This window comes from Sorex fumeus, unplaced genomic scaffold (assembly GCF_029834395.1).
Source record: "Sorex fumeus unplaced genomic scaffold, SorFum_2.1 ptg000122l, whole genome shotgun sequence".
Taxonomy (NCBI): domain Eukaryota; kingdom Metazoa; phylum Chordata; class Mammalia; order Eulipotyphla; family Soricidae; genus Sorex; species Sorex fumeus.
Window position 1 is genome coordinate 13,964,218 of NW_026606179.1, and position 26,973 is coordinate 13,991,190.

At 52.6% G+C, this 26,973-nt stretch overlaps 2 protein-coding genes across 3 annotated transcripts; one reads left to right on the forward strand and one right to left on the reverse strand.

The window, feature by feature from the left end:
• Positions 1 to 4,655: 4,655 nt before the first annotated feature.
• PPM1N (protein phosphatase, Mg2+/Mn2+ dependent 1N (putative)) lies at positions 4,656 to 8,941 on the reverse strand. The gene is made up of 5 exons (XM_056135596.1): positions 8,021 to 8,941; positions 6,318 to 6,435; positions 6,134 to 6,239; positions 5,986 to 6,047; positions 4,656 to 4,690 (listed from the first exon to the last, which is right to left on the reverse strand). Exons 1-5 carry the CDS (start codon positions 8,939 to 8,941, stop codon positions 4,656 to 4,658), a joined length of 1,242 nt encoding a protein of 413 aa, XP_055991571.1.
• Positions 8,942 to 10,934: 1,993 nt separating this feature from the next.
• On the forward strand, positions 10,935 to 24,070 carry RTN2 (reticulon 2). 2 transcript variants are annotated; one of them, XM_056135907.1, is made up of 10 exons: positions 10,935 to 11,168; positions 12,933 to 12,977; positions 13,108 to 13,578; positions 13,680 to 13,934; positions 19,207 to 19,414; positions 19,655 to 19,793; positions 19,943 to 20,012; positions 20,146 to 20,192; positions 23,251 to 23,309; positions 23,570 to 24,070. In XM_056135907.1, the coding sequence occupies exons 1-10, from the start codon at positions 11,135 to 11,137 to the stop codon at positions 23,649 to 23,651; spliced, it is 1,410 nt and encodes a 469-aa protein (XP_055991882.1). In that variant the 5' UTR covers positions 10,935 to 11,134; the 3' UTR covers positions 23,652 to 24,070. The 2 variants fall into 2 exon arrangements, with proteins under 2 accessions (XP_055991882.1, XP_055991883.1); XM_056135908.1 differs by lacking the exons at positions 10,935 to 11,168; positions 12,933 to 12,977; positions 13,108 to 13,578; positions 13,680 to 13,934 and adding an exon at positions 15,252 to 15,336.
• The last annotated feature ends 2,903 nt before the right edge of the window (positions 24,071 to 26,973 follow it).

The window sequence follows — 26,973 nt, forward strand, 5'->3', positions numbered from 1 at the left end:
CCCCACACTTTTACTGGGATTACTGGCAGACGGAGGAGGGGAATGAAAGTGTGGGGGACCAGGGAGTCCTACGGAATTTTGAAAATGTCAGATTCAATCCCGCCTCCAGGCTTTACCTGTCTGTTCCCGTGCTCTGCGGACAGGCTTCCCTGGCAAATGTGTGATTGCCTGCTGTTCTGATGGTGCTCCTCAGAGATCTTCCCTGAGCCCCCTGACCAGAGCTACCATCACCCCCACATCCCCAGAACTGTGGCTGTAGCTCAGTGGTGGAGCATTTGCCCTACATATATGAGATCTGTGTTCTCTTCCCAGCATTGGCGGGGGGAAATGGAGTGGCTGAGAGGCCGGCCATGGAGAAACGTTTTTCCTTTATTGGGTCCCCTTTAAATTTTGACCCAAGGGCTGGAGCAATAGCACAGCGGGGAGGGCGTTTGCCTTGCAAGTGGCCGACCCAGGTTCGATTCCCAGCATCTCATATGGTTCCCTGAGCACCGCCAGGAGTAATTCTGAGTGCAGAGCTAGGAGTAACCCCTGTGCAATGCCAGGTGTAACTGAAAAAGCAAAAAATAAATAAATTTTGACCCAGATTAATATTTTTGTTTGTTTGGGGGCCACACCCATCAGTGCTCAGGGATAACTCCTGGCTCTGTGTTCAGGGATCACTCCTAACAGATTCAGGGGACTATATTGGGTGCCGGGATTCGAACCTGGGCTGGCCATATTCAAGGCAAGAGCTCTACCCACTGGATTATTACTCCATTTCCCCAAGTTAATATTTATATATTCAAAAAATAAATGAGGTGGAGGCTGGAGCAATCATCCAGCGAGGAAAGCTCTTGCCTTACACATGGCCAACCCATTTTGGATCCCCGGCACCCCACAGGGTCCCTGAGCATTGTCAGGCATAACCCCTGAGTATCTCTGGGTATGACTTGGAAAAAAAAAAACTAGAGTAGCTCCTCTCATTCTTCCCTTGCCTCCGTGGATTCTGTGATTGGGGGGGGGGGGGCATGGTGCATGTTTTAGTGGGGGTATTCAATTCACTTATCCTTGCATTGGTGTGCCAAAAGCCTGCACACCTGGCCCTGGCAATGGGGATTCTGACTAACTTGAGTTCCTGTGCTTAGTGGTGGGGCCAGAGGGCAGACATGCGGCCTCATGCTTGCAAAGCAGGCGCGTGACCGCTGAGCTGTCCCTGGGCCTCTGAGCACTTCTTATCACATCCCTTTCTATTTTCCTTCTCAGTATTTTGAGTTGATTTTTTTTTCTTTTTGGCCACACCCAGCAGTCACTGTCTGTCAAACACTGTCCTCCTGTTGTTCATGGATTTGCTCGAGCGGGCACAGTAATGTCTCCATTTTGAGACTTGTTACTGTGTTTGGCATACTGAATACATCTTGGGTAGCTTGCCAGGCTTTGCCTTGCGGGTGAGATACTCTCGGTAGCTTGCTGGGCTGTCCGAAAGGGGCGGAGGAATCGAACCCTGCTCGGCTGGGCTGGCTTTGCCCAAGGCAAATGCCCTACTGCTGTGCTATCACTCCAGCTCAGGGCTTATTCCTGACACTGTGCTCAGATCACTCCCGGCAGGCTCAGAGATGGTGTGGGTGCCAGGGATCAAACCTAGGTCAGCCATATAAAGCAAATGCTCTAGCCGACTCTGTTGTCACTTTGGCCCATGATCCTTTTTTTTCTTTTTTTTTTTTGGTTTTGGGAGCATACCCGGTGGTGCTCAGGGTTCACTCCTTGCTCTGTGCTTGGGGTTGCTCCCTGATGTACTAGGAAAACCATGGGGTGCTAGGGATCAAATTCAGGCCTCCTGTATGCAGAGCAAGCGTAACAGCCAATAAAACTATTTGCTTGGCCCTGAGATGATTTTTTCATTGGTTCTCTTGTCTGCGCGCGCGCGCACACACACACACACACACACACACACACACACACACACACACACACCACACAGGGATCAGGAGTCTCAGAGGGACAACCTGCTTCACGGCTGGGCCTTGCACACACCAGGTACCTCTGTATGTTCTTTGCATCCTAAGTTTTCAAACCCCATGATCCAACCGACCTTTCTCAATGGAAAATGCAGAGCATGGAGTTTGGTTTACAGTGGTTGTATCTATACTAAAAATACACATATATTTTTAAAATCTAAGAATACAGTATGATGGGCCGGAGCCTTGCATGCGGCCGACCCAGGTTTGATTCCCAGCATCCCATATAGTCCCCCAAGCACCGCCAGAAGTAATTCCTGAGTGCAGAGCCAAGAGTAACCCCTGAGCATAGCTCGGTGTGACCCAAAAAGAAAAAAAAGAAGAATACAGTATGACAACTACACAGTTATTAGGATTTATAAATAATCTAGAAGTTTTTTCAAACATACCGGTGGGGGGTGAGAGCTAGCTCATGGGCAGAGAGATAGCTCATCGGCTGAGAGATAGCTCATCGGCTGAGAGATAGTTCATGGGGTGGGCAAAAGTTTTTTGGGTAGGTGGGAGGTCTTGGTTCTATTTTCAACACCACAATTCCCAAATAACAAAGGCAGGTGTGGCCTGATAACCAACATAAGATAATAAAATATAACATGTGCATAAGTTCTTTTTTGTTTTGTAGTTTTGGGGCTGGAGCGATAGCACAGCGGGTAGGGCGTTTGCCTTGCACGCGGCTGACCTGGGTTCAATTCCTCCATCCCTTTTGAAGAGCCCAGCAAACTACCGAGAGTATCCTGCCCGCACAGCAGAGCCTGGCAAGCTCCCTGTGGCATATTCAATATGCCAAAAACAGTAACAAGTCTCACAATGGAGACGTTACTGGTGCCTGCTCGAGCAAATTGATCAACAATGGGAGGACAGTGCTGCAGTGCTACAGTTTTGGGGCCTCACCCGGCGATACTCAGAGGTTACTCCTGGCTCTGCACTCAGGAATGACTCCTGGCAGTGAACTGGAGACCATGTGGGAATCTGCATGCAAGGCAAAAGCACTACACCCTGTGATACTGCTCCAGAACCCCAATAAGTTCTATGCAAATTCTGAATCTTTCATAAAAGGGAACTTGAGGATGCATGTATTTGGGTATTTCTAGTGGGATCCTAGAATCAATCCCTTTTAAATACCAATATTGACTGCAATATTTGGCAACAGACTGGCCAATAATGTTTGGTTGTTTTTTTATTTTCAAGAAGATAAACTGGGGGCCGGAGCAATAGTACAGTGGGTAGGGCGTTTGCCTTGCATGGGGCCAACCCTGGTTTGATTCCCAGCATCCCATATGGTCCCCTGAGCACCACCAGGAGTTATTCCTGAGTGCAAAGCCAGTGGTAACCCCTGAGCATCAATGGTTGAAGAAAGAGAAAACAAAGGGTAGGGCACTTGCTTTGTACCCAGGTTCAATCCCAACACCCTGTATGGTGTCACCAGGAGTGATCCTATATGAGCCCCACCAGGCGTGATCCATGAGCACAAATCCAAGAATCAGCGCTAAACCCAGCCGAGTGTGACCCAAAGAGACAATAAAACAAAGAGAAATGTGTTTCAATTTATGTAATTAAAACTGAATCACAATATCTCTCCTAGGGACTGAGCTATATAGTTCAGTGGTAGAGTATGTGCTATGTGGTTTCTCTATATTTGATTCCCATCACTTGTAAACAAGCCAAACAAAAAGTCTCTCCTCCTCCCCCAAACAGCTGAAAACTGGAAAGAAAAAGGTTATGGAACTGGGTCATCTCTCAGAGTCTACTCAGCACAAAATATTTTTTTAAACTTTTGGGTTTCGCGTTTTTTGGCTCTCTCTCTCTCTCTCTCTCTCTCTCTCTCTTCTCTCCCCCTGTACTTTTTTTACTTTTTTGGTTCTGAATGGATGGAATTTCCCCTGATGAAAATCTCTCTGAGGGAAGTACGAGAAGGGGAAATAAGTATTCTGGGGCCGGTCTGTCCCTGGTCTTCCTTCTTCTGCTCTGTGTAGCTGGGGAAGGAGAGTTTTCTTTAGTTCCCTGGAGCCCCAGCTGGTCAGTGGGTCCCCAAGAAGCCAGCTGTCAGGTCCCCGAGTCTAAAGCAGCGTTTGCACGGGTGTCGTGGGCTACCCAGCCCCCTTCTGCAATACAAAATGTGAGACATGATGAATAGGACCCCCTATTCTTGCCTCTCAGCATTTACTCCCCTGGATTCTAGAAGCATCACTTCTCTATTTTAAAAAAAAATTGGGGGTTCACAACCGGTGATGCTCAGGAGTTACCGCTAGATTTGCGCTCAGGAATTACTCCTGGCTGTGCTCAGGGGACCATATAGGATGCCGGGGACCAAACCTGGGTCTGTCGAGTACAAAGCAAGTGCCCTACCCGCTGTACCATCGCTCTGACCTCCTTTAAAAGAAGTTTGTTGAAGGTGGTTTTGGGTCACACCCGCCAAAGCTCAAGGGTTACTCCTGACTCTGTGCTCAAGAGAGACCCCTTGTGGTGCTCGGGAGACCACATGGTCCCAGGGATCGAGCATGTGTCCTTTCCTTGCAGGGCAAGTGCCTTAATCCCTGGACTATCTATCCAACCCTCTCCTATTTTCCTCTGGCAGGTGGCCATGTCCCAGCTCTCAATCTATCTGCTTTGGACATACTAACTCCAAACCCTAGCACTAAGGCAGTGACAGAGGATTCTGGCTTAGCCAATCAGACAGCGAATATCTTCCGTGTGATCTAGCAGAGCCAATCAGAATCGGCTCTGATCCCCGCCCCAGCTACCTGGACACTGGTGAGCCCCCTGAAGCGAGCAAGAAGCTCGTGAACCTGGAACCCCAATTCTCGACTACCTCAGCCCGAGATCCTACCTGAGGGAATGAGGCCAATTTGGAGAAAATGAAACAAAGAACCGATTCCATTCTGTGACAACAGTTGACCTCAATGACATCATAGCCCAGAGTATTTCTTTTTGCCTTCCAAGCTTGATTGGGTATCTGCCCCTCACATTCTTTTATTTTATTGGTTTTTTTTATTTTTTCGGTCACACCTGGCAATGCTCAGGTCTTACTTAAGGCTCTGTACTCAGGAATCACTCCTGGCAGTGCTCAGGGCACCATATGGGCACCAGGGATGAAACCTGGGTCAGAAGCGTGCAAAGCAAGTGCCCTACCTGCCCTGCTGCTGAGGAAATAACACACTCCCCTCCTCCAGGACGGCAGAACTAAATTCGTGCTTCTTCCATTCAAAGGCTCTACCTACCCCCACTCCCACCCCCAGCTCTGGTTCACTTTTGGGCCTCAATCCCAGGCCTGAGTTTAGCTGGCTTCACCCCAACAACACTTTAGAGAGCTCCAAATTCATAGGACATGGAAGTGGAAAGCAATTCACATTCCTGGCCCTAGACCAGGACCTTTCTCAGAGATGTCCTGCCGTGTAGATGCAAGTCTGAGTTTGGTCGGCAGCACTCCTTACATTTTGTTTTTGGTCCACATGAGGAGATGTGGCATACTCCTAACTCTGCACTCAGGAATTACTCCAGGCAGTGCTCAGAGGACTATGTGAGATGCCAAGGATCGAAACTGGGTCGGCTGCATGCAAAGCAAATGCCCTACTATCATTCGGGCCCCAAAGACCCATTTCTTGGAGGGTAGTAATCTCTGCCTCTTCACTTCCCTTTCCCCCAGCCTATGACTATGGAGTCCTATATCAGGTAAGTCCCTTATCCCCTCCAAATTCAACTTCCCATCTCTAATGGAGGCGGAATAAGCTGGAATAAGGCTTCCCAGAAAAACATCAGAAAACAGATACTTGGGTGGAGCGATAGCACAGCGGGTAGGGCATTTGCCTTGCACGCAGCCAACTCGGGTTCGATTCCCTGCATCCCATATGGTCTCCTGAGCACCACCAGGAGGAATTCCTGAGTGCATGAGCCAGGAGTAACCCCTGTGCATGCCCAGGTGTGACGCAAAAAAAAAAAGAAAAGAAAAGAAAAGAAAAGAAAAGAAAAGAAAAGAAAAGAAAACATGTATCACCTCCCAATTGCTCTCCTGAGGCCTGGCAGAGCTGATAGTAAGCTTCAGCGATGACAGTGGCCCTGGAGGGCAGAGAAAAATGCTCAGAAGGAGACCCTCCTGCCCCTTACCCCGCCCCACCCATTTCATCCACCCCACCCCCACTCACTTGCAATAGAGCCCTCCTCCAGGAGGTAAGTCCGGAATGTCCTCTGAGGTCAGAGTCCTGAAAACCTTGTTCAGGCTGGGGAGTTCCTGGGCAGAGGCACACAGCTCTGAGGAGACAAGGCTGGTGGGGGAACCCCTGCTGCTGCCCCCCACACACACACACTGGGCTCCTGGTGCCAGCTCACCAGCTACTCTCCTGCCCAGCGCTGCATCCAGTGCCACTTCCTTTCTGATCGCCTCCTCACAAGGTCTGGGGGCCCCCGGAAAGCAGACCAGGAGACAGGTCATGTTGTCCAGGCTGCCCTGGAGGTGAAGAAAAGGGGAACCCATGGGATGAGATTGAAAGCTTCAGGGCCCTGCGTCCTTGAAAGTGAACATCCCAGGGTTGGAACGATAGCACAGCGGGTAGCATGTTTGCCTTGCACGAGGTTGACCCAGTTCAATCTCCGGGATCCCCTATGGTGCCCCCAGCACCACCGGAGTGATTCCTGAGTGCGGAACCAGGAGTATTTCTGGAAATCGCTGGGTGTGCCTGCCCAACCAACCCCCCCCCCAAAAAAAAACCCACCAAAGTCCTCTCTTGGACCAATCCCCTTAGACTACGCCCCCTCTTACCTAGCTCATCCTATCATAGAGAACCATGCCTTCTCTGAAACTCCTCCCACTCCACTGTCACGAATTTCTGTTACGATTTTTTTGTGGGGGAGGTCACAGACGGCGATGTGACCTGGATCTTCGAAAGTCAGGAGTTACTCCTGGCCGTGCTGGGGGGATCATATGGGATGTCGGGAATCGAATCTCGGTCAGCCGCATGCAAGACAGACACCCTCCCTTGCTTTACTATCACTTCAGCCCCACAAGAGTTGTTTTTATTTTTGTTTTGGGACCACGCTCACCAATTCTTACTCCTGGCTCTTTGCTCAGGGATCATTCCTGGAGGTGTTTGGATGCTCGAAGGTCCCAGAGATGGAATGTGGGTCAGCTGAGTACAAAGCGAGCTCCCTACCCTGTCCTATTGCTCGGGCCCCTGTTCTCTTATACCTGGTACCCACACTTTTTTTTTGTTTTTTGCTTTTTTTGGGTCACACGTGGCAATGCTCAGGGGAAACTCCTGGCTCTGCACTCAGGAATTACTCGTGGCGGTGCTCGAGGGACCATATGGGATGCTGGGGATTGAACCTAGGTCGGTCCCATGTAAGGTAAACGCCCTACCTGCTGCACTATCGCTCCGTCCCAGTACCCACTTCAAGTCCTGAAGCCAAACCAGTCCAAAGGCTACGCCACTTCAATCCTTCCCCCCTTATCTACTTGGTCCCATTACATTGTTTTTGTTTTGGGGTCACTCTCAGCGGCACTCCGAGCTTATCCCTAGCCCTGTATGCTCTGGGGTCATTCCTGGCGGTGCTCAGGAGACTATAAGCCCTGTTGAGGCCCAAACTAGGATCAGCTGCTTGTATGGCAAGCATCTTTGCCCCTTAGACTATATCCAGCCCCAACTCTCCTTTCTTGCTTCCTAGAATCCCCCAGACACTGCCCTCTTCTTATTTTGGCCCTGCGGCCCATTCCAAGAGGCTGCATCCTTCAGTGGGACCCTTTCCCCTAGTTCTCCCCTAGTTTTATGATAATTTGATGGAGAGCATCAAAACCTTCCCTTTGAGGCTGGGGAGATAGTATAACTGTTAAGGTTTTTGCCTTGCATGAGGCCACTCCAGGTTCAATCCTTGGCCTCCCAGAGGGTCCTCTAAGCACCTGTGGGAGTAATTCCTAAGTACAGAGCCAGGAGTAACCCCTGAGCACTTCCAGGTGTGACCCTCTCCTCCCCCACCAACAGAAACAAACCCCCCTCTGGCTTGTTCCCCTCAGCGACCCCAAGCCCCAGCCCCAGGACCTTGCACAGGCACGTGTCTAACAGCTGCGCACAGAGAAGTTCTGGGGCCAGACCCAAGCTGAGGCGTGATGCCACCAGTCCCGTCAAGGCAAAGCCGGACATCGCATCCCACACGCCATCGGACGCCAGGAGCATGAACTCGTCCTCAGCCCCGCGCGTCAGGGCGGTCACCTCAGGCTCCGCGGAAACCAGCTGCAGCTCAGGGGACCTTCCCGGAGCCTCTTTGTAGGCAAAGTCGCCCAGTGCTCGCGACACGGCCAACGAGCCCTCGAGGCGCCGGCGGCGGATGGTGCCACCCGCGTCGTGGATGCGCTCGCGTTCCCGGGGCCGGAGGGGCCGGTGGTCCTCGGTGCTGAAAGCCAAGGTCCCGGCGCGGCTCAGCACCGCGCGGGAGTCACCGCAGTGCGCGACGTACAGAAAACGCGGGGAAACCAGCAAGGCCACGGCCGTGCTGCCTCCGGGCTGGCCCCGGGGCCAGAGCGCACGTAGGCGCTCGTCTGCGCTCAGGAAGGCTCGGCGCAGCGTCCGGCAAACGCCGTCGGGCTCGTCGGGCTCCGGACCCAGCGCCTCCAGCACATGCCCCGGCAGGTGGCGCGCGCCGAAGAGAGCAGCTCGCGCCCCGCCGTGACCGTCTAGGACGGCGAAGAAGGCCCAGCCGCGGGGCAGTCCAGGCAGTGCCAGCCTCGCGCAGTGCGCGTCCTCCATGTGCGCGCGCCAGCCCTGCACCGCGCTCGCCCCGAAGCGGAGGCCACCGGACGCCACCGCCCCTCCGTGTGGCCGCTGAGCGCATCGGGGCGCGTCCAGGAGGGACTGCGGCCCGTCGTGAGTCCTGAGCCCTTCCTCCTCTTCCTCTTCCTCCTCCTCTTTTTCCTTTCGAACTGGCCAGAGAAGACGCTCTAGCAGGCGGGCGAGGGCGGCCATCCTTCGTCCTGGAATCCACCTTCTGCACCTGCTCCTCCTCTCCCACTAATTCCCCCCACCGTGAGGATTTAAACCACTTAAATCGACTTCCTATGCCCTTGACCTGTAACTCGAGTCAAATCAGAATTGGATTCTTTCTGTACCTTGAGAAGCCAAATCTGATATGTGTGTTGGGGAAAACCTTAATAGCAAACTTGCGCTTTCCACGTGCTTTTTTTTTTTTTATAGGATCATTGCCAATCGATGGAAGAGGAGACTGCGTCACAGAAGAATCAAATTGCATTTTTGGGGCAGGGACGTGTGGCACTGGAGCACATGCTTCATATATGTAAGGCCCTGGGATCCACTCCCAGCACTGCAAATTAAATACATACGCAAACAATAGATTCTAACCATAACAGCCAAATAGAAGTGCCCGACGAACTCTAGAATCTGTGTTCTTGGGCCTAAAGGATAATGCAGGGGTTAGGAACTTGCCTTGCATGCATCCCACATTGCAAAGTCCCCCCTTGCACTGCTGGGAGTGGTCCAACCCTCCCCCCACCACAAAAAAAGATAATTTTTTAAAATTTTATTTTTATAGTGTTGTTCACAACGATTTGTTACATTTAAATTCCATCACCAGGGCTGGAGCGATAGAACAGCGGATAGGGCTGCCTTGCTCGCGGCCTACCCCAGTTTTAATTCCCAGCATCCCATATGATCCCCTGAGCACCACCAGGAGTAATTCCTGAGTGCAGAGCCAGAGTAATCCCTGAGCATCACCAGGTGTGATCCAAAAAGTAAACTAAATAAATACATTCCATTACCAACCCCACCACCATCATACCTACCCACCACCACATTTCGAATGTTTCCACCCTCACCTTCAAATCCTACCCCCAAAGCGAGACCTAAATAATTTATTTTGAATTGCTTGTTATGAATAATCCACTAAAAATGATCCAAAAAAATTTCCTTAGAGGAGAGTGTGTGAAGATTCTTGTATTGCACCCTGGGACCATTAAGTCCTTCTATAAAATATTAGTAAAATATTGTTAAAGGTTGAGCCTTGTGTTCATATATATATACATATATACACACATATATACACACACATATATAAGAACTTTTGTTGACTTTTATTTATTTTTGGGCTTGGGGCCATGCCAGGAAATGCTCAGGTGCTACTCTTGGCTCTGGATTCAAATTACTCCTGTCAGTACTCAGGGAATCATATGGGAGCCAAGGATCAAGCCTGGGCTGGCCACTTGCAAGGCAGGCGCTGTTCCCGCTATACTATCTCTTGGTCCCCCCTTCAAAATCTTTGAATCTTAAATTTATTTCGTTTCATCCCTCTGCTCTGTATTTGCTCCCGTGGTTCAGTTTTTCTTCCAGGTCAGTGATATAGACTAAAGCCCACAAGCTCTGATTCCATTGATTAATACTCTTGGCCCCGCCTCTTAACTCCAAGCCACGCCCTCCTTCTAGTTCACGGACTTCGCCCCTCACCTGCCCGTTCTTTCCAGTTCTCTCTAGATCTCACCTTTAGCCGCTTTCTAACTAAGCCTGCCCAACTCAGAATAACTAAATCGACTTAAACCCTAAGCTCCTCCCCTCGTCTCAATACATAGAACATTATAGTTTCTTTCCCGGGCCCTCAGAATCCAACTTCAGTGGAAACGTTTCACCCTCTCCTCAATGACACCCCTGGTTGCGCCCCAACCGTTCCTGAGATACGTGGTCCTGTAGTCTCTCTGCTTAGGGTCCTCCCCAGCGCTGTACCTTACCCTAAGCCCCGCCCACACGACTAAGCCACGCCTCCTTCCATCTAGATCCCGCCCTTCAGGCCTCCTTCCACGCCTGGTTGGTGGAGCCTACATTCTAGCCCCGCCCCCGACGGAGAAGCTACGCCTCCTCCCCGTGCTCTTCGGCGTTTCCCCGCCCCCGCGCCCTCCTCGGATTCGGCCCCGCCTGTGGCCCCGCCCCCGACCCGCGCTGCAGTGTCTTCCCCGCCGCGGCCCCGCCCGCCCCCGCCGCGGCGAGCAGAGGGCGGCGGCGGCGGCGGTGGCGGCGGCGGCAGGAGCGGCCTGGAGGAGGCGGCAAGGATGGCGGCGGCGGCGTGGGCGCGGCGGAGATGAGCGCCGGCGGTCCCAGGCCCAGGGCGGCGTGGCCGGAGTGGGCGGGGGTCCCGATGCAGGCCCGAGGGGGGCCATGGGGCAGGTCCTGCCTGTCTTCGCCCACTGCAGTGAGTAGCGGAGACTCCGGCCTGGTGTGGAGCCCTAGCTCGGGCGTGGGGATCCCCGGCCGGTGTCCCCTCCGCGCCGGGCCGCGAGAAGGCTGGGATGGGGGAGGAGGCAAAGGAGACAAAGGAAGCTCTCCCCTCCCCCCGCCTTGTACTCGCCACGGGGGCCACCTGACCCGCAGGACCTGAGTGAGACCCGGCGGAGGTGGGGGACAGTAAAGGAGCCGGTGGGAAGCGTGCTGCGATTGGCCATCCGACCCCGCCTGGGATGAGGGCACTCGCTGGGAGCTGTCCCCTCGCCCTGGTGCTGGAGGCAGCCGGCGGGGAGGGTAGTTGAATGCAGAGGCCGAAACAGGACTCAGACAAGGGGTCTGCTCCCGCCCGCCCATCATCCATCTCCTTTCCCAGTTCCGTTTTCAGCCACTCTCCGAGGCCTCCTCAACCTCGCCGAAACTGACCAACCCCTAGGCTCCAGGAAACAGCCATCCCTGGGTTGGGTCCAGCGTTTAACTGGTTTTACCCCGGAAGAGAGATCCCACACCCATGCTGGGCTTCAGATTCCCCAGCTGAGGAAATGAAGTCGGGGGCTGGGGGCGTCGGATTGCAATTTGCAAAGGATAAACAGCATCTGCTAGAAGCAAAGCCTCAAGCCAGCCAGGAGGGAGTAGGTCCTACATGGAAGCCCCCTGTGTGTTCCTTGCTGTCTCTGCACCCTGGGCTCACAACCCCTATCAGACCTCTATGATGTGGATGGCCGAGGATTTCAACAATCTTACATGTCTTGGGAATCCAGATGCTAAAATTCTAAGAACTATTAATTTTAACGTTGACGATAAGCAGCTCTTTCATGTAAGATCTTGTCTTGCCTTGACTTACATAGGAAGGCTGCCTGGCCTTATCTCCACTGCTCCCGATGGGGTAGCAGACCCTTCGTCTGAGTTCTGTTTCGGCCTCTGCATTCAACTGCTTACCCTCAGTCGCTCTGCTCTAGCCATACCTTCACACACTCTGTCCCTCACTTAGGCGAAGCACAGCCCCTATCACAGGCCCTTTGCACTGTAGTCTTCCTCCATGTCTGCATGACTTCCTCATTTCATTCAGGCCTCTGCTCGAGAGCCATTATATTAGTCTTTCTGAGCACCCTGTCTAAACTTAAATGCCCTCATATTCTCTTCCCTTACTTGCTTTATTTATTCTCCATGCACTGAGCCCCCCCCACCCAATATCATATATTTATATCCTTTACACACGTCATGGAGTGAAAGGGCACGGATTTGATCTGTTGCCATTGTAGCCACAGGGTCTGGAATAGAGTAGAGCCTTGGTAGGTAGTGGTTGCCAGAATAAATTGAAGCCTCCTAAAACTTCTACTGTGAGGGACTGAAGAGATGGTACAGCAGAGTTGCCTCTCATGCACTTGACCCGGGTTCGATCCCCAGCATCCCATATGGCCCCTGAGCACCACCAGGTGTAACTCCTGAGTGCAGTCAGGAGTAATCCCTGGGCAATGCTGGGTAGGCCCCAAAATAAAAACAAACAAGCAAGTGCCCTATCTGCTGTATAACTCCTGCCCTGGAGTTTGAGCTTCTAAGACTGAAATTCTGTTAGCAGTGAAATCAAGATGTTACAGTCAGTCTGTACAATATTCTCAAGGTTTTGAGATTCAAATCTAAGATTCCTGAATTTGGGGCATCCAAGTTTCTGGAACTGAGCACATTTATATGGTTCAGAGCATCTAAGCATCTTAGATTCCTTTTCTTCTTGTAGAAGAAGCTCCGTCAACAGCCTCCTCCACCCCTGACTCCACAGAAGGTAAGTGGAGGAGGGCGCAGGGATAGAGGGACAGGGGATGACGTGCTCAGAGGTGGGCGCAGGGATGGAGGGACAGGGGATGGGATGACCTGCTCAGAGGTGGCTAACGAGGTTGAGGACCCTGTTGCAGGTGGAAACGACGATTCAGATTTTAGGGAGCTGCACACCGCCCGGGAATTCTCCGAGGACGACGAGGAAGAGACCACGTCGCAGGACTGGGGCACCCCCAGGGAGCTGACCTTCTCCTACATAGCTTTCGAAGGCGCGGTGGGCTCCGGGGCCCGCCGGGACTCAGTTGCCCGCCGTCCCCGGCCTCAAGGCCGTTCAGTCTCAGAACCTCGAGACCCGGCCCCACAGTCTGGCCTCGGAGACAGCTTGGAGAGCATCCCCAGCCTGAGCCAGTCTCCGGAGCCCGGGCGCCGCAGTGAGCACGACACTGCTCCTCCTCCCGAACGGCCCCTGGAGGATTTGCGGCTCCACCTGGACCGGCTGGGCTGGGCAGCTCGGGGAGTGGCGTCCGGCGAGGACTCTGACACCACTAGCTCCACTCCGCTGGAAGACGAAGAGCCAGAAACAGCAGAGAGTAGGGAGACTGGTAAAGGTGAGATTTGTTGAGGTGCTGGGGTCGCAGTCCCAGAGGGGTGGATGACCTCTCCTCGGAGTACCTCCCAATCTCACAGCTTTCTCTCCCTCACTTGTCAGATTTGGACCTGCAACTTGGGCTCTCTCGGTCATCGCCGCCCCAGGTCTTGACGCCACTGCCCAGTCCCGGCTCTGGGAGCCCCCAAGTCTGTACCCCGTCTCCTCCCGGGTCTCAGGATTCGAACTCTCTCAGTGAAGAGCCCTTGATAAACCAGGAGGAAGTGCCATGGGGGCAGCTGGAGCGGGAACCAATCACAGGGCAGAGCTTCGATAGCACAGACCAATCAGAATTCACGCTGGAGCCACATATTCTAGGTAAGGGCGTGATTGACAGCACATCTTTGGCCTGTAGAGGCGAGTGGATGGATTAGTTTTAAAGGGACCATCCTCGGGGCTGGAGGACAGTGTGAGAGCCTTTGCCTTGCATGCAGCTGAACCAGGTTCGATCACCAGCATCTCATATATATGGCTCTGGAGCTGGCCAGGAGTGATTCCTGAGTGCAGAGCCAGTAATAACCTCTGAGCACTGCTGGGTGTGCCCCACCCCACTAAATAAATAAATAAAGGGACCAACTTCACAGGAGGAGAAGGGCTGGAGAGGCTTGCTTGAACATGGGTTCGATCCTTGACATCCCATATGGTCCTCAGAGCCTGCCGGGAGTAACTCCTAAGTGCAGTGTTAAGAGAAACTTCTGAGCACTACTGCTGTGGCCCAAAACCTCAGAAAATTTTACAATTTTTTAAAGGAGAGACACCAGTTATTAAAATTAACTAGACATTATAAACTCCACCCTATAAAAGATCTGTTCCTGGGGCTGAGTGATAGTACAGCGGGTAGGGTGTTTGCCTTGCACATGGCTCACCCAGGTTCGAACGCTGGCACCCCATATGATCCTGCCAGGAATGATCCCTGAGTATTGCCCCGCGTGTGACCCAAAAAGCCAACAATAAACAAAAAAGTTGTCCTTGTTACTTAAGTTTGCTACTGGTTCTTTTGTTATCTTGTTTGGGGATCACATCTGGCAGCGCTGAGGCCTTACTGCTAGCTCTGAGCTCTCCTATCTCTGAGATCACTCCTGGCTAGGCCCAGGAAACCATATGGGGTGTTGGATCCAACCCATCCAATTTGGCCGTGTGCAAGGCACATGCCCTACCTGCTACTCTGTCTTTCCGGCCTAGGCATTGGTTCTTTTGATACAGTTCTCCCGCCCTCTTGAGACGTCAGCCCCGTTCGATTGGCTGATGACTTAAAAGGGGGAAAAAAAAAACACTCAAAACAAAACTTTTGGAGTGCGCCACCTAGAGGCTGAGTTTGGACTGTCCAAACCATTTAACAACAGTAATAACCTCCAAGCCCTCTTTTGCAGCTGGCCATAGGGTCCTCTATAATTAAACGCGTCACCTTTTCAAAATATCCCTTTCCCCTTCCATATCTGCGGGCGAGCTGCCGCACACGGACCCCGCCGTATTTAAAATATGCATGCATCTTAAACCAGCCGGTGAGCGCCGCCGCTGGCCCTGGGCCGCCGGGCACTTGCTTGTTTACCGAGAGCCTCCCCTTTTTGGAACTGTCCCCACCTCTTGGGTGAGCCATTGGCCGGGTCCTCCGGGGCCCGCCCCCGTCCTCCCTTCCACCGTGCTGCCCCGCAGCGGGCACAACCCCCCAGCAGCCGCGGAGTACGCCGCCGGGTCCCGAGTGCCGAGATGGGGACTTCAGGTGGGCTTGACCGCGCAGGCTGGCCGGGGGCTGGGGGACGGCCGAGCGGGGTTCCGAGTCGTCCAGCGAGCGCAGATGGGGGAGGGGCCTTTTCCTCGGGGTCCCCGGTTTCCCCAGGGCCGCAGACTGGGGCTGAGGCGGGGAGATGAGCAGGGGTGTCTAGCGCGTATGTCGAGCAATTGTGGGGTCCCCGTCCTCCGCAAGCCTGGGCCTTGGGGCCCCAGAGCACGGAGTCCCCCTTCCCCCAGCCTCAGGCACAGGCCGCGCTGTCACTCAGGAGCTGGATGAGCCAGCACAGCTGCAAGCCAGGCCCCCTCCCCCCAGCGTGCCTAAACTTAGCCCCCGCCTGAGGCGACCTGGCCCCTCCCCCTCGCTCCAGCTCCCGCAGGACCTGGGGAGTCCGCGAGGTGCGTGTGTGGGGGGGGGGTCAAGGGGGGCTTCCTTTCGAGTGGGAGAAACATAGTTAAGCCCTGTGCTTTGCATGCAGCGGGGTTTATTAGATCCCAGGCACCGCTTTAGGGTGCATCCAGGACCTTCAGGAATGAAGCCTGAGCACAGAACCAGGCGTAAACCCTGAGCACCACGGGATGCGTCCCAGCCTCTACTCCCCCAAAAATAATAGAAGGATCCGGGTTCGATAGCGGGCATCCCATATGGTTCCCCAAGCCCACTAGGAGTGATTTCTGAGTGCATAGCCATGAGTAACTCCTGAGTACCATCAGGTATGACCCCCACCAGCAAAAAAAGGGGGGATAGAGCCAGCGATAATCCAAAGAGTAAGGCGGCTGCCTTCAGCACAGCTGAACCAGGTTCAGTCCCCAGCACCCCTTATGATTCCCGGAGCCCACCAGGAGTGATCCCTGAATGCAGAGCCAGGAGTCAGCTCCGAGCACCCATGGGATATGGGTCTCCCTAAAAATTAGAGGGAGAGACCTTCCCTACCTGGAGGATGATGGGAGGATGTGTTGAAGGAGGATCTAGAACTGAGGAATGTCAGGTTGACCAGGACAGAGCAGAAACAGCAGAGTTTGCACTGAGCAGTGATGGGTCCTAGTTGGGGGCTTCAATGGAAACAGTTTGCTGAGAGGGCTATTGATGTGATTTTTTTTTCTTTTTGGTTCACACCCGGTGATGCACAGAGGTTACTCCTGGCTCTGTACTCAGGAATTGCTCCTGGCAGTGCTTGGGGGACCATAAGGGATGCTGGGAATCGAACCCGGGTTGGCTGCGTGCAGGGCAAATGCCCTACCCGCTGTGCTATTGCTCCAGCCCCTACTGACATTTTTAAGACTGAGATGAAACTTTGGGGTCCCTGGTCAGGGCCGGACTGGGGCTGAGAGCTGGGTGCAGGATCTCACCCCGCGGCACAGCGGAGACTTTCAGGACTTAGAACAATGAGGCAGAGCAGATCAAGGAGAGCTTGCCTTGTACCTGTCAAACCTACAGACATTCTTTTGCTGGTTTTGGTGTTTTGGAACACACCTGCTGAGGCTCAGGGTGTACTTCTGACTCTGCATTCGGGAATTACTCTTGGAAGGACTCAGGGCACATTGTGGAATGCCAAAGATCAAACACAGGTTTGGAACATGACAGCGCTCTACCCATTGTATTATCTCTCCCGCCCCAGACTTGCAGACTTTCAAGAGACCCAGAGCTCCACTGTGGGCTAGAGGCAGGAAAAACCATTCTGGGGTTGCTCCTGCAAATAAGAAGTGTGGGGAAGGGACTGGAAAGACGGAATAAGGTTTAAAGCACTTGCCTTGCATGTGGCTGGCCCTGGTTCAATCCCCAGCACATAGCACTGCCAGGAATAGCCCTCAGAGCACTGCAGGTGTGACACAAAAATACACACCTGGGGCTGAAGAGCTAGCTTAGCAAAGGAAACACAGGCTTTACATGTTGGAGGCCTGGGTTCAGTGGCTTGGCACTGCACAGTCCCCGGCAGGGCCAGAGAGATAATCCAGTAAGTAAGGTGTTTGTTTGCCTTGCATGTACCTGACCTGGATACAATCATTGGAACAATGCGTAGTTCATTGAGCACTGCCAGGAGTAAGCCCTGAGCACAGTTGCATTCGGCCCAAACTCTCACTCAAACAGAGATTCCAAAAAATAATCAAAAAAGTACAAAACTTTGTCAACCCTGGGACTGGAGCAATAGCACAGCGGGTAGGGTGTTTGTCTTGCACGCAGCCGACCTAGGTTCGATTCCCAGCATCCCATATGGTCCCCTGAGCACCGCCAGGAGTAATTCCTGAGTTAATGAACCAGAAGTAACTCCTGTGCATCGCCGGGTATGACCAAAAAAGCAAAAAAAAAACAAAAAACAAAACAAAAAAACACCTTTGTCAGGGCTGGAGAGATAGCACAGTGGGTAGGGCGTTTGCCTTGCACGCAGCCGACCTGGGTTCAATTCCCAGCGTCCCATATAGTCCCCTGAGCACCACCAGGAGTAACTCCTGAGTGCAGAGCCAGGAGTAACCCCTGTGCATCACCAGGCGTCACCCAAAAAGCAAAAAAAAAAAAAGCAAAAACAAAACAAAAACTTTGTCGACCCAAGACCACCTCTGGATTCTATCGAAATAGAACCTCCATGAGGCCAGAGAGATAGCTCAGTGTGCGGGAAGTGGGGGGTGATGTGTATGCATGCCTTGGAAGCAGCTGGCCCAGGTTCAATCACTGGCACTGCATATGGTGTCCTCCCTGCCCCAGCACCACCAGGAGTAACTTCTGAACACTGCCATGTGTGAACCAAAAACAAACAAAAAGAGATAGAACCTGGGGCCAGAGCAATAATACAGTGGCTAAGGTGCCTGTCTTGCATGTGGCCGACCAGGGTTCATTTTTTTTCTTTTTTTTTTTGCTTTTTGGGTCATACCCAGTGATGCTCAGGGGTTACTCCTGGCTCTGCACTCAGGAATCACTCCTGGCGGTGCTCGAGGGACTGTTTGGGATGCTGGGAATCGAACCTGGGGTGGTCACATGCAAGACAAACGACCTACCTGCTGTGCTATCACTCCAGCCCTGCAACCAGGGTTCTATCCCTGGCATCCCATATGTCTCCTGAGCACCTCCAGGAGTGATCACTGAGTGCAGAGCCAGGAGTAACCCCTGAGTACCGCCAAGGTAGTGTGCTTGCCTCACATGTGGCTAACCTGGGTTCATTACCCAGCATCCCATATAGTCCACCAACCCCCACCAGGAGCGATCCCTAAGCCCAGTACTCTGTGGGTGTGGCCTATAAAACAGAAGTAATAATAATATATTTGGAGATGGCCAGAGAGATAGTACAGGAGTTAAGACATGTGCCTTGCAGGCAGTTAACCAGGGTTTGAATTCCCATCACCACATAAGGTCCCCTCTCACATGAGAACCTGTAGGGGTGACATCTGAGTCACGAATAGCTCCAGGCTCCCTGAAAAGAAACCCTAAAAGTTGATGAAAGGGGGCCAGAGCAATAGTACAGCAGGAAGGGCATTGGATGCAGCCTACCGGGTTCAATTCCTAGAGCCCCATATGGTCCCATGAGCACCACCAGGAGTAATTCTTTTAGTGGGGGAGGGTCACACCCACGATGCACAAGGGGTATTCCTGGCTTTGCACTCAGGAATTACTCCTGGTGGTGTTTGGGGACCATATGGGAATCGAACCCGGGTTGGCCACGTGCAAGGCAAATGCCCTAGTACCTGCTGTACTATTGCTCCAGCCCCACCAGGAGTAATTCTTGAGTGCAGAGCCAGGAGTCATCCCTGTGTATCAGCAGGTGTGACCCCCCAAAACACACACAAAGTTGATGATTAGGTTAACGCTCCGGCAGTTGGGTCCTGGGCTGGCCGGACCCCCTCATAACCCTCGCCTGCTTCTCCCTTGCAGTGGCCGACCTGCTGTACTGGAAGGACTCGCGGACGTCAGGCGCCGTGTTCACGGGCCTCATGGTCTCCCTGCTCTGCCTCCTGCACTTTAGCATCGTGTCCGTGGCCGCACACTCGGCCCTGCTGCTACTGGGCGCCACCATCTCTCTCAGGGTTTACCGCAAAGTGCTGCAGGCTCTGCACAAGGGCGACGGCACCAACCCCTTCCAGTGAGACCCCCACACGGACCCTGCGCCTTGCCCTGAGCTGTGGCTCGCACCCTCACCTTGATCCATCCTGTCTTGATGCCCACCTGGCCCGGTCCCTCGGTGGTTCACTTCTTACCCAGCGTCCTCCCTCCTGACCCCTGACCTCCCCTGAGGAATGGCTTTCTCCCCATTCCTCCCCACATCCTGCCCTGCTCCCTACTGTTCTCTTTCTGCCCCCCTGACAGGCTTGTCTTCCCTCAGGGCCTACCTGGATGTGGACTTGACCTTGAGCCGCGAGCAGACAGAGCATCTGTCCCGGCTGATCGCCTCCCAGGTGGTCTCGGGGGTCATTCAGTTGCGGCATTTCTTCCTCGTTGAAGACCTCGTGGACTCTCTCAAGGTGCCCCCCATAACCCCCTGTCCCCTGGGTCCCCACCATTTCACCTTCCCACCCCACAGCCCCATGGGCAGGGGACCATGGTTGGGTAAGCTTGCCCCTGGAGAGTGCCCTCGCGGGCTCGTCTGACCCCTGACCCTGATCCTTCCCAGCTGGCCCTTCTCTTCTACATCCTGACCTTTGTGGGTGCTGTCTTCAATGGTTTGACTCTCCTCATTCTGGGTGAGCTGGGAAGACAGTGGGGGCTGGGGGAAGGTGGGGAGATGGGTCCTTAGGGCTGGGGGTGGGGGTCGGGACTCTGGAAGGAACAGTTGAGTTCTCGCGAGAACCCTGACCTCCCTGCTTGTCTCTGTAGGAGTGATCGCTTTATTCACCCTTCCCCTGCTCTACCGGCAACACCAGGTGAGTGACCCAGACCCTCAGCTGGCGATACCCAGTCAATGGTCCAGCTTCCCCTACCCAAAGCCAAGTCCTGTTGGCAGCGTCAGGACAGGAAGTTGGGCTGGGGAACCCCCAGAGACCACATCTGACTGAGCTATATCCCAGCCACAAGAGATCAGACTGTTCCTCTCAATGCAACTGGAGTTTTGTGCTCAGAGGGCCATACGGGATGCTGGGGATTGAACCCAGCTTTGTTGCATGTAAGGCAAACTCCTTCCCCACTGTACTATTGCTCTGGCCCAGTGCAACTGGGGTTTCAAATAATAAGTTTTAGCAGGGTGCTGGAGAGAGTACAGGGTTGAAGACGCTTGCCTTGCGGCCTGCTGACCTCAGTTCTTACCCTCAAGCACCACCAGGGGTCACTCCTAAGCACAGAACCAGGAATAACCCCCAAGTACTGCTGGGTGTGGACACCAAACAAAAATAAAATAAAATTTTAAAAAAAGGGAAGCAGAGGCGTCCCAGAGGGTTAGTACAGTGGGGAGGGCGTTTGCCTTGCATGCAGCCAACCCAGGTTCTATCCCTGGCACTCCATATGGTCTCCCGAGCACACCGTCAGGAGTCATTGCTGAGTGTAGAGCCAGGAGTCACCCCTGAGCATCGCCAGGTGTGACCCCAAAAGCAAAAAAAAAAAAAGGAAGCAGAGCAATAGAACAGAGGGACAGAGGGTAAGGCACTTGCCTTGCACATGGGGCCAACCTAGGTTTGATTCCTGGTACCTCATCGGTTCCCTCAACCCCCACCAGGCATAATCCCTGAGTGCAGAGCCAGGAGTAAGTCCTGAGCACCGCCAGGTATGGCTTCCCCAGCTCCCAACAAAAACAAAGTTAATAAAATAATGAATTTCAGCAGCTAGATACAGAAGGTTGGGGTGGCATTCCCCTGACAGAGCCAGGATCTGTGCCAAGCTGACACTGGGAACTCTCCAGGGGATCCAGGTGTCAGTGACATGTCCCAGCTGCAGAGAGGCAGCCTGCCCAGTATTTCTCCTGTCACAGAACAACACTTACCCTAGCCAGAAAGAGACAGCCAGTTGGAGGCCTATCCCCCTGATAGCAGCAGGGTCGAAAGCTCGGGTGGAGACAAGAGTCAAGAGACATCCATGCCAGCCAATCAGGTGGACTGACACTGCCATGTGTATGTTTTAACATCACAGTCAAAAGTCAGAACAGGGGCTGGAGCAATAGTACAGCGGGGAGGGTGTTTGCCTTGCACGCAACCAGCATGGCAGACCCAGGTTTGATTCCCAGCATCCCATATGGTCCCCCGAGCACCGCCAGGAGTAATTTCTGAGTGCATGAGCGAGGAGTAACCCCTGAACATCACCGGGTGTGACCCAAAAAAAAAGTCAGAACAAACAGGCCAGAGCCATAATAATAGTGGGTAGGGCACTTGCCTTGTATGTGGCCAACCCTGGACACCCCATATGGTTCCCCCAGCCTCTCCAGGAGTGATTCCTGAACTAGTAGCCTTCCGCACCGCTGAGTGTGGCCCCGAAACAAAGCAGAACAGAACAATGACCAACAAGTCGGAGAGATAGTGTAGGTGCTCGGCTTGCTGACCCTGGTTCCATCCTCTGGCATTGCCTCTGGTGCAAACCACCCTGGAAGTTTGCACCGTAAAAAGTTCTAAGAAGTGACTTCTGAGCACACAGCCAGGATTAGCTCCTGAGTACCACCAGGAGTGTGTGTGTGTGGGGGGGGGACAGAAACTGACAAAACGAAGGTCCACCCCTAGCCAGAGACAGGCGAGAAGTAGAGGCTTCTCCAGCATTGCTGAGAGTCAAGATTCTGCCCCTTCAGGGAGGTCTCTTAGTTCCCCTCCACATGGCCTAAGGTCATCAAGAGTCAGTGTTAAATTTAAATTGGTCCACTCCCAGACAGACATCATTGGTTTCCTCCGCTATCGCGCCTAAAAGTGTTTTGTTTTTGAGTCACACCCAGTGATGCACAGGGGTTGCTCCTGGCTCATGCACTCAGGAATTACTCCTGCGGGTGCTCAGGGAACCATATGGGATGCTGGGTCGGCCTCATGCAAAGCAAACACCCTGCCACTGTGCTATCGCTCCAGCCCCAATGTCCCTAAAAGTGTGCACGTTGTGTAGCCACACTCAGTTATATGCATAATGCAGGTGCAGATTCTCTTTTGGTTTAGTTTTGGGGTGCTCAGAGTTGACTCTTGATTCTGTGTTTGGGGATCACTCCTGGCGGTACTCAGGAGATTATCTGAGGTGCCAGGAATTGAAAGCAGGATGTCAAGTCCCTTCCCAGAAGTTCTATCCCTCCAGCCTCTCAGGGAAAATTCTTATATGTCAAAGTGACATCAGCACCCCTGCCCCAGAATCCACCTGACCATTGGCCTTGAACTTCTTGAACTAAGTTCTGAGGGTTTTCTCTTAGTTGTAGGTGAATTGAGCTTTGATTTTTTTTTTGGAGGGCACACCCTGCAATATTGCTGGCTTAGTGCCCAGGAATGAGCCCTGGTGGTCCTGGGGGAACATAGGTAGTTCCAGGGACTGGAACTAGGGTTGGCCTCATGCAAACCACGTGCATTGCCTCCTCTACTCTGTCTGGTTCTGGTTTTGAGTTTGGGGATTGGTATTTTGTTTTTGTTTTCTTGGGGGGATCTACACCCATCAGTGCTCTGGGGCTCCCCCTGGCTTATAGTTTGGGAGTCACTGATAGTTTGGGACTCACTGACAGAGGTGCTCAAGGGGACCATGTGGGGGTCACCACTGCCATTGGACCTTACCAGCTGGAAAGCTGAAGATGATTAGGAGGTGGGGTAGAAAGCAGCCTCCTGAATGAATCAGGAAGAAGGACCCCTTCCAGTCTTCTTTCACGGGGCTGGAACAATAGTATAGCGGGGAGGGCACCAACTAGGGTTCCATCCTTGGCATCCCATATAATCCCCCGAGCACTACCAGGAGTAGTCCCTGTGACCCAAATAGTCAAAAAAAAAAAAAAAAACAAATAACCCAAGCCCATCCCAATCTCCTTTCACTTCTTGTTCTCCTAAGGCCCAGATCGACCAGTACATGGGACTGGTGACCAATCAGCTGAGCCACATCAAAACTAAGTAAGAGGAGGGAGCGGGTGGAGGTGGGTGGGTGGGGGCGGGGAGGACGAGTGTGGGCATTCCTACTCACTCCCACCTTCTCTGCCCTTGAACCCCGCAAGAGTTAAATGTCCCCTTCTCCAAGGAGGGGACACCTCCAACGCAGGACGAGGGCGAGAACCCGCGACTGGACCAGATCCTCCGTCCAGGGTGCCCCTTGGTTCTCCGCCATTTACCCTGTTTCATGCCCCATGTCCTGACTGCCCCTGTTTCTCTCCCAGGATCCGAGCTAAGATCCCAGGGACTGGAGCCTTTGCCTCGGCTGCCGCCACTGTTTCCGGATCCAAAGCCAAAGCCGAATGAAAGGGGTGTCTCTGCTCGAGGGACGCCTGCGCTCACCCCCTGCAGCCCTCTGCGACACCCCCCTTCCATCTCCCTTCCATCCCCACCCTCACCCCGCCACGGCTCGAGCCATTTCTCTGTGGGTGTCCGGCTCACTCACACCACGGAGTTAGCGCGCATTGCCCAAGAGGACTACATTTCCCGAGAGGCTCTGCGCTAAGAGTCCAGGAAAGGAGAGGCACCTTGGCCGTGAGGCCTGCTGGGACTTGTAGTTACCTAGATAGGGCACCCCTGCCCTGCACTTTGGCAAGACCACCGCTGGGGGCGCTGTGAAGATTGGTGTCTCCTGGACGCCACTGGCCCCCTCGCCGGGGCTTTGCATGGGGCCCAGGGGAGGCCTGAGCTTGGATTTACACTGTAATAAACACTTATGTGGAAAATCCAAGGCCTCCTGTGCTTCTCGCCGCCGCCAGTTCTCACCTGCATACCCTGAATAGACCCTAAAGTGATCCTCAAAGAGTAACCGGCTTCATCTCTCCAGCACAAGTAGCGCCCCTCTACAGGTAAGGAGTTGCCTTGCACAAGGCAACCCAGTTTGATGCCCAGCACCGTCAGGAGTGACCTCGGAGCACCTTCCACACCTGTGTGCCAGGAGTCCTAAAATCATGCATCCAATTGTCTTCAGGAATATTCGACCCTACTGGAATATTCGATCCATTCCACAATTCACATCTCTTCCATGTCCAGCTCAGGGATCAGTGCTCTCGCGGCTAGAAGTCATCTCCAGTGGAAATCATGTTTGTTTTTTTTTTCTTTTTGGATTTTTGGGTCACACCAAGTGATGCTCAGAGGTTACTCCTGGCAGTACTCTGGGGAACCATATGAAATGCCAGGGATTGAACACGGGTCGGCGGCATGCAAGGCAAATACCCTATCCACTGTACTGTCGCTCAGGCCTAGAAATCATATTTCACATGACTTATCTCAGGGACAATACATGCTGACATCAGGCCAAATACACACACACACACACACACACACACACACACACACACACACACTCTATTCTGTTTCTGAAATCTTACCAGCACTCCATTCCAGGGATCAAGACTAGGACCTGAAAGCTCTTAACTAGAATCTAAAGACACCCCCAAAGTCTATTTAAATCCCTCTTTTGCCTCTTCTTAACTGCTCTGACTTTGACTTTTTGTTTGTTTTGGGGCCATACCCAGTAGTGCTCAGGGGTTACTCCTGGCTGTGTGCTCAGGAATCACTTCTGGTGGTACTTGGGAGACTGTATTGGATGTCGGAATCAAACCCAGATCAGCCATATTCAAGGCAAACGCATGCTGTCATATCTCTCCAGCCCCATGGACTTATTTATGGCACTGCACTCAGGGATCACTTCTGGCAGGTCTTAGGGAACTTAATGGGATGCCAGGAATTGAACTCCGGTCGGCCACACGTACAAGCACCTTACCAGCTGTATTATCTCTCTGGCCCCAAAACAATTTTTTTAATAAAAAGGAAATGAGGGGCTGGAGGGATAGCACAGTGGGTAAGTCATTTGTCTTGCAAGCAGCCAACCCAAGTTCGATTCCTGGCATCCCATATGGTCTCCCGAGCATTGCCAGGAGTAATTCCTGAGTGCATGAGCCAGGAGTAACCCCTATGCACTGCCGGTGTGACCCAAAAAGCAAAAAAAAAAAAAAAAAAGAGGAAATGATGTGGGCTGAAGGGATGAAGGGAACAATAGTACAGTAGGTAAGTCACTTGCACAAGTTCAATTCTGGCATCCCATATGGTCCCCTGAAGCCCCCAGGAGTGATCTCTGAGTTCAGAGCCAGAAGTAAGTCCTGAGCACTTCTCAGTATGACCCAAAAACCAAAAATAAATAAATAAAAGGAAATGATGTTGCTTTGGACAAGGAAGTGGAATCACTTGCTAGAAATAGATGAAATAGATGAAAGTAAAAATAAACACAAAATGATTAGCATCTAAAATGTTTGTGCATGCATCATCAGAAAATCTCCCTTGCCTCCAGTCACGCCTGTCCATTTGCAGACAGATGTAGTTACAGGAGTTACTGTCCCAGATTTTGTCAACAGGCAAGCTAGAGATATCTAGATAGAGCAAGCTAACAAAAAACTGGGGGCGGGGGAGGCAGTGAGGATGAGACCCAGCACAACTCTTGCAGGTGTGAGGTCCTGGTTTCAAGCACTACCCTGGCATCTCCCCCGCCCTCCAACACCCACACACACACACACAGAGACACACAAAGAACCAATCAACAACCAGAAATTAAAGGATTAGAAGGGCTTCTTTTGAATCTGAACCTGGCTGTGCTCAGGGTTTACTCCTGGCTCTGCTTAGGAAACACTGGCTATATACTCAGAGGACCATGTGGGATGCCAGAGACTGAATCAGGGTCAGCTATGTGCAAGGCAAGTGGTTTACTCACTGTACTATCTCTCCTACTCTGAGGGGTGATGTTTCCAGATTAAAACATAGCAACATTTTCTAAAGTTTTGTTTTGAGGGGGCCACACTCAGTGATTCTTTTTTGCTTTTGCTTTTGTGGGTTTCACCTGGCCAGACTCAGGGGTACTCCTTGACTCTGGACTCAGGATTTCTCCTGGATGTGCTTGGGGGGCCATATACCATATACCAGGACCCAGGATCAAACCTGACTCAGATGTATACAAGCACCTTACCTGCTGTACTATTGTTCCCTTCAGCCCACACCATTTACTTTTTATTAAAAAAAACAGATTTGATTCTTGTGCTGGAAAATCAAGTACCAATTGGTCATGTTCAAGGCAAATGCTTTTCCCACCGTACTATTGCTTCAGGCCCCACCTGAATTCTTAGGGAACCGTGCTGAGCTTGAGGATGGAACCTACATTTCTACATGTCTGGAATGAGTTCAACCCTTTGAGCCATTTCCAGCCTTCTAATTTTTTGCTTTGCTTCGGTTTGCATTTTGGCTTGGGGGCCACACTCAGCAGTGCTCAGGGCTTACTCTTGGGTCTGCATTCAGGAATCACTTCTGGAGAGCTCAGGAGTCCTTGTGGGATGCCAGTATCAATCCCATGTTAGCCACGTGAAAAGCAAGTGCCCTTTCCACTGTACTATCTCACTCAGGTGTCACTCTGGCAGTCCTTAGGAGGACCATGTAGTGCTGGAGATTCAACCTGGGCTTCTCATATACAAAATATATGCATTAGACCTCTCCAGCTATATCCATGACCCTAAAAAATAAGATTTTGATAGGGTTACTCCCTATAATATGGACCATGTGCTCTACCACTTTTACTACACTTGTACTAGCTCTCTGCCTCAGG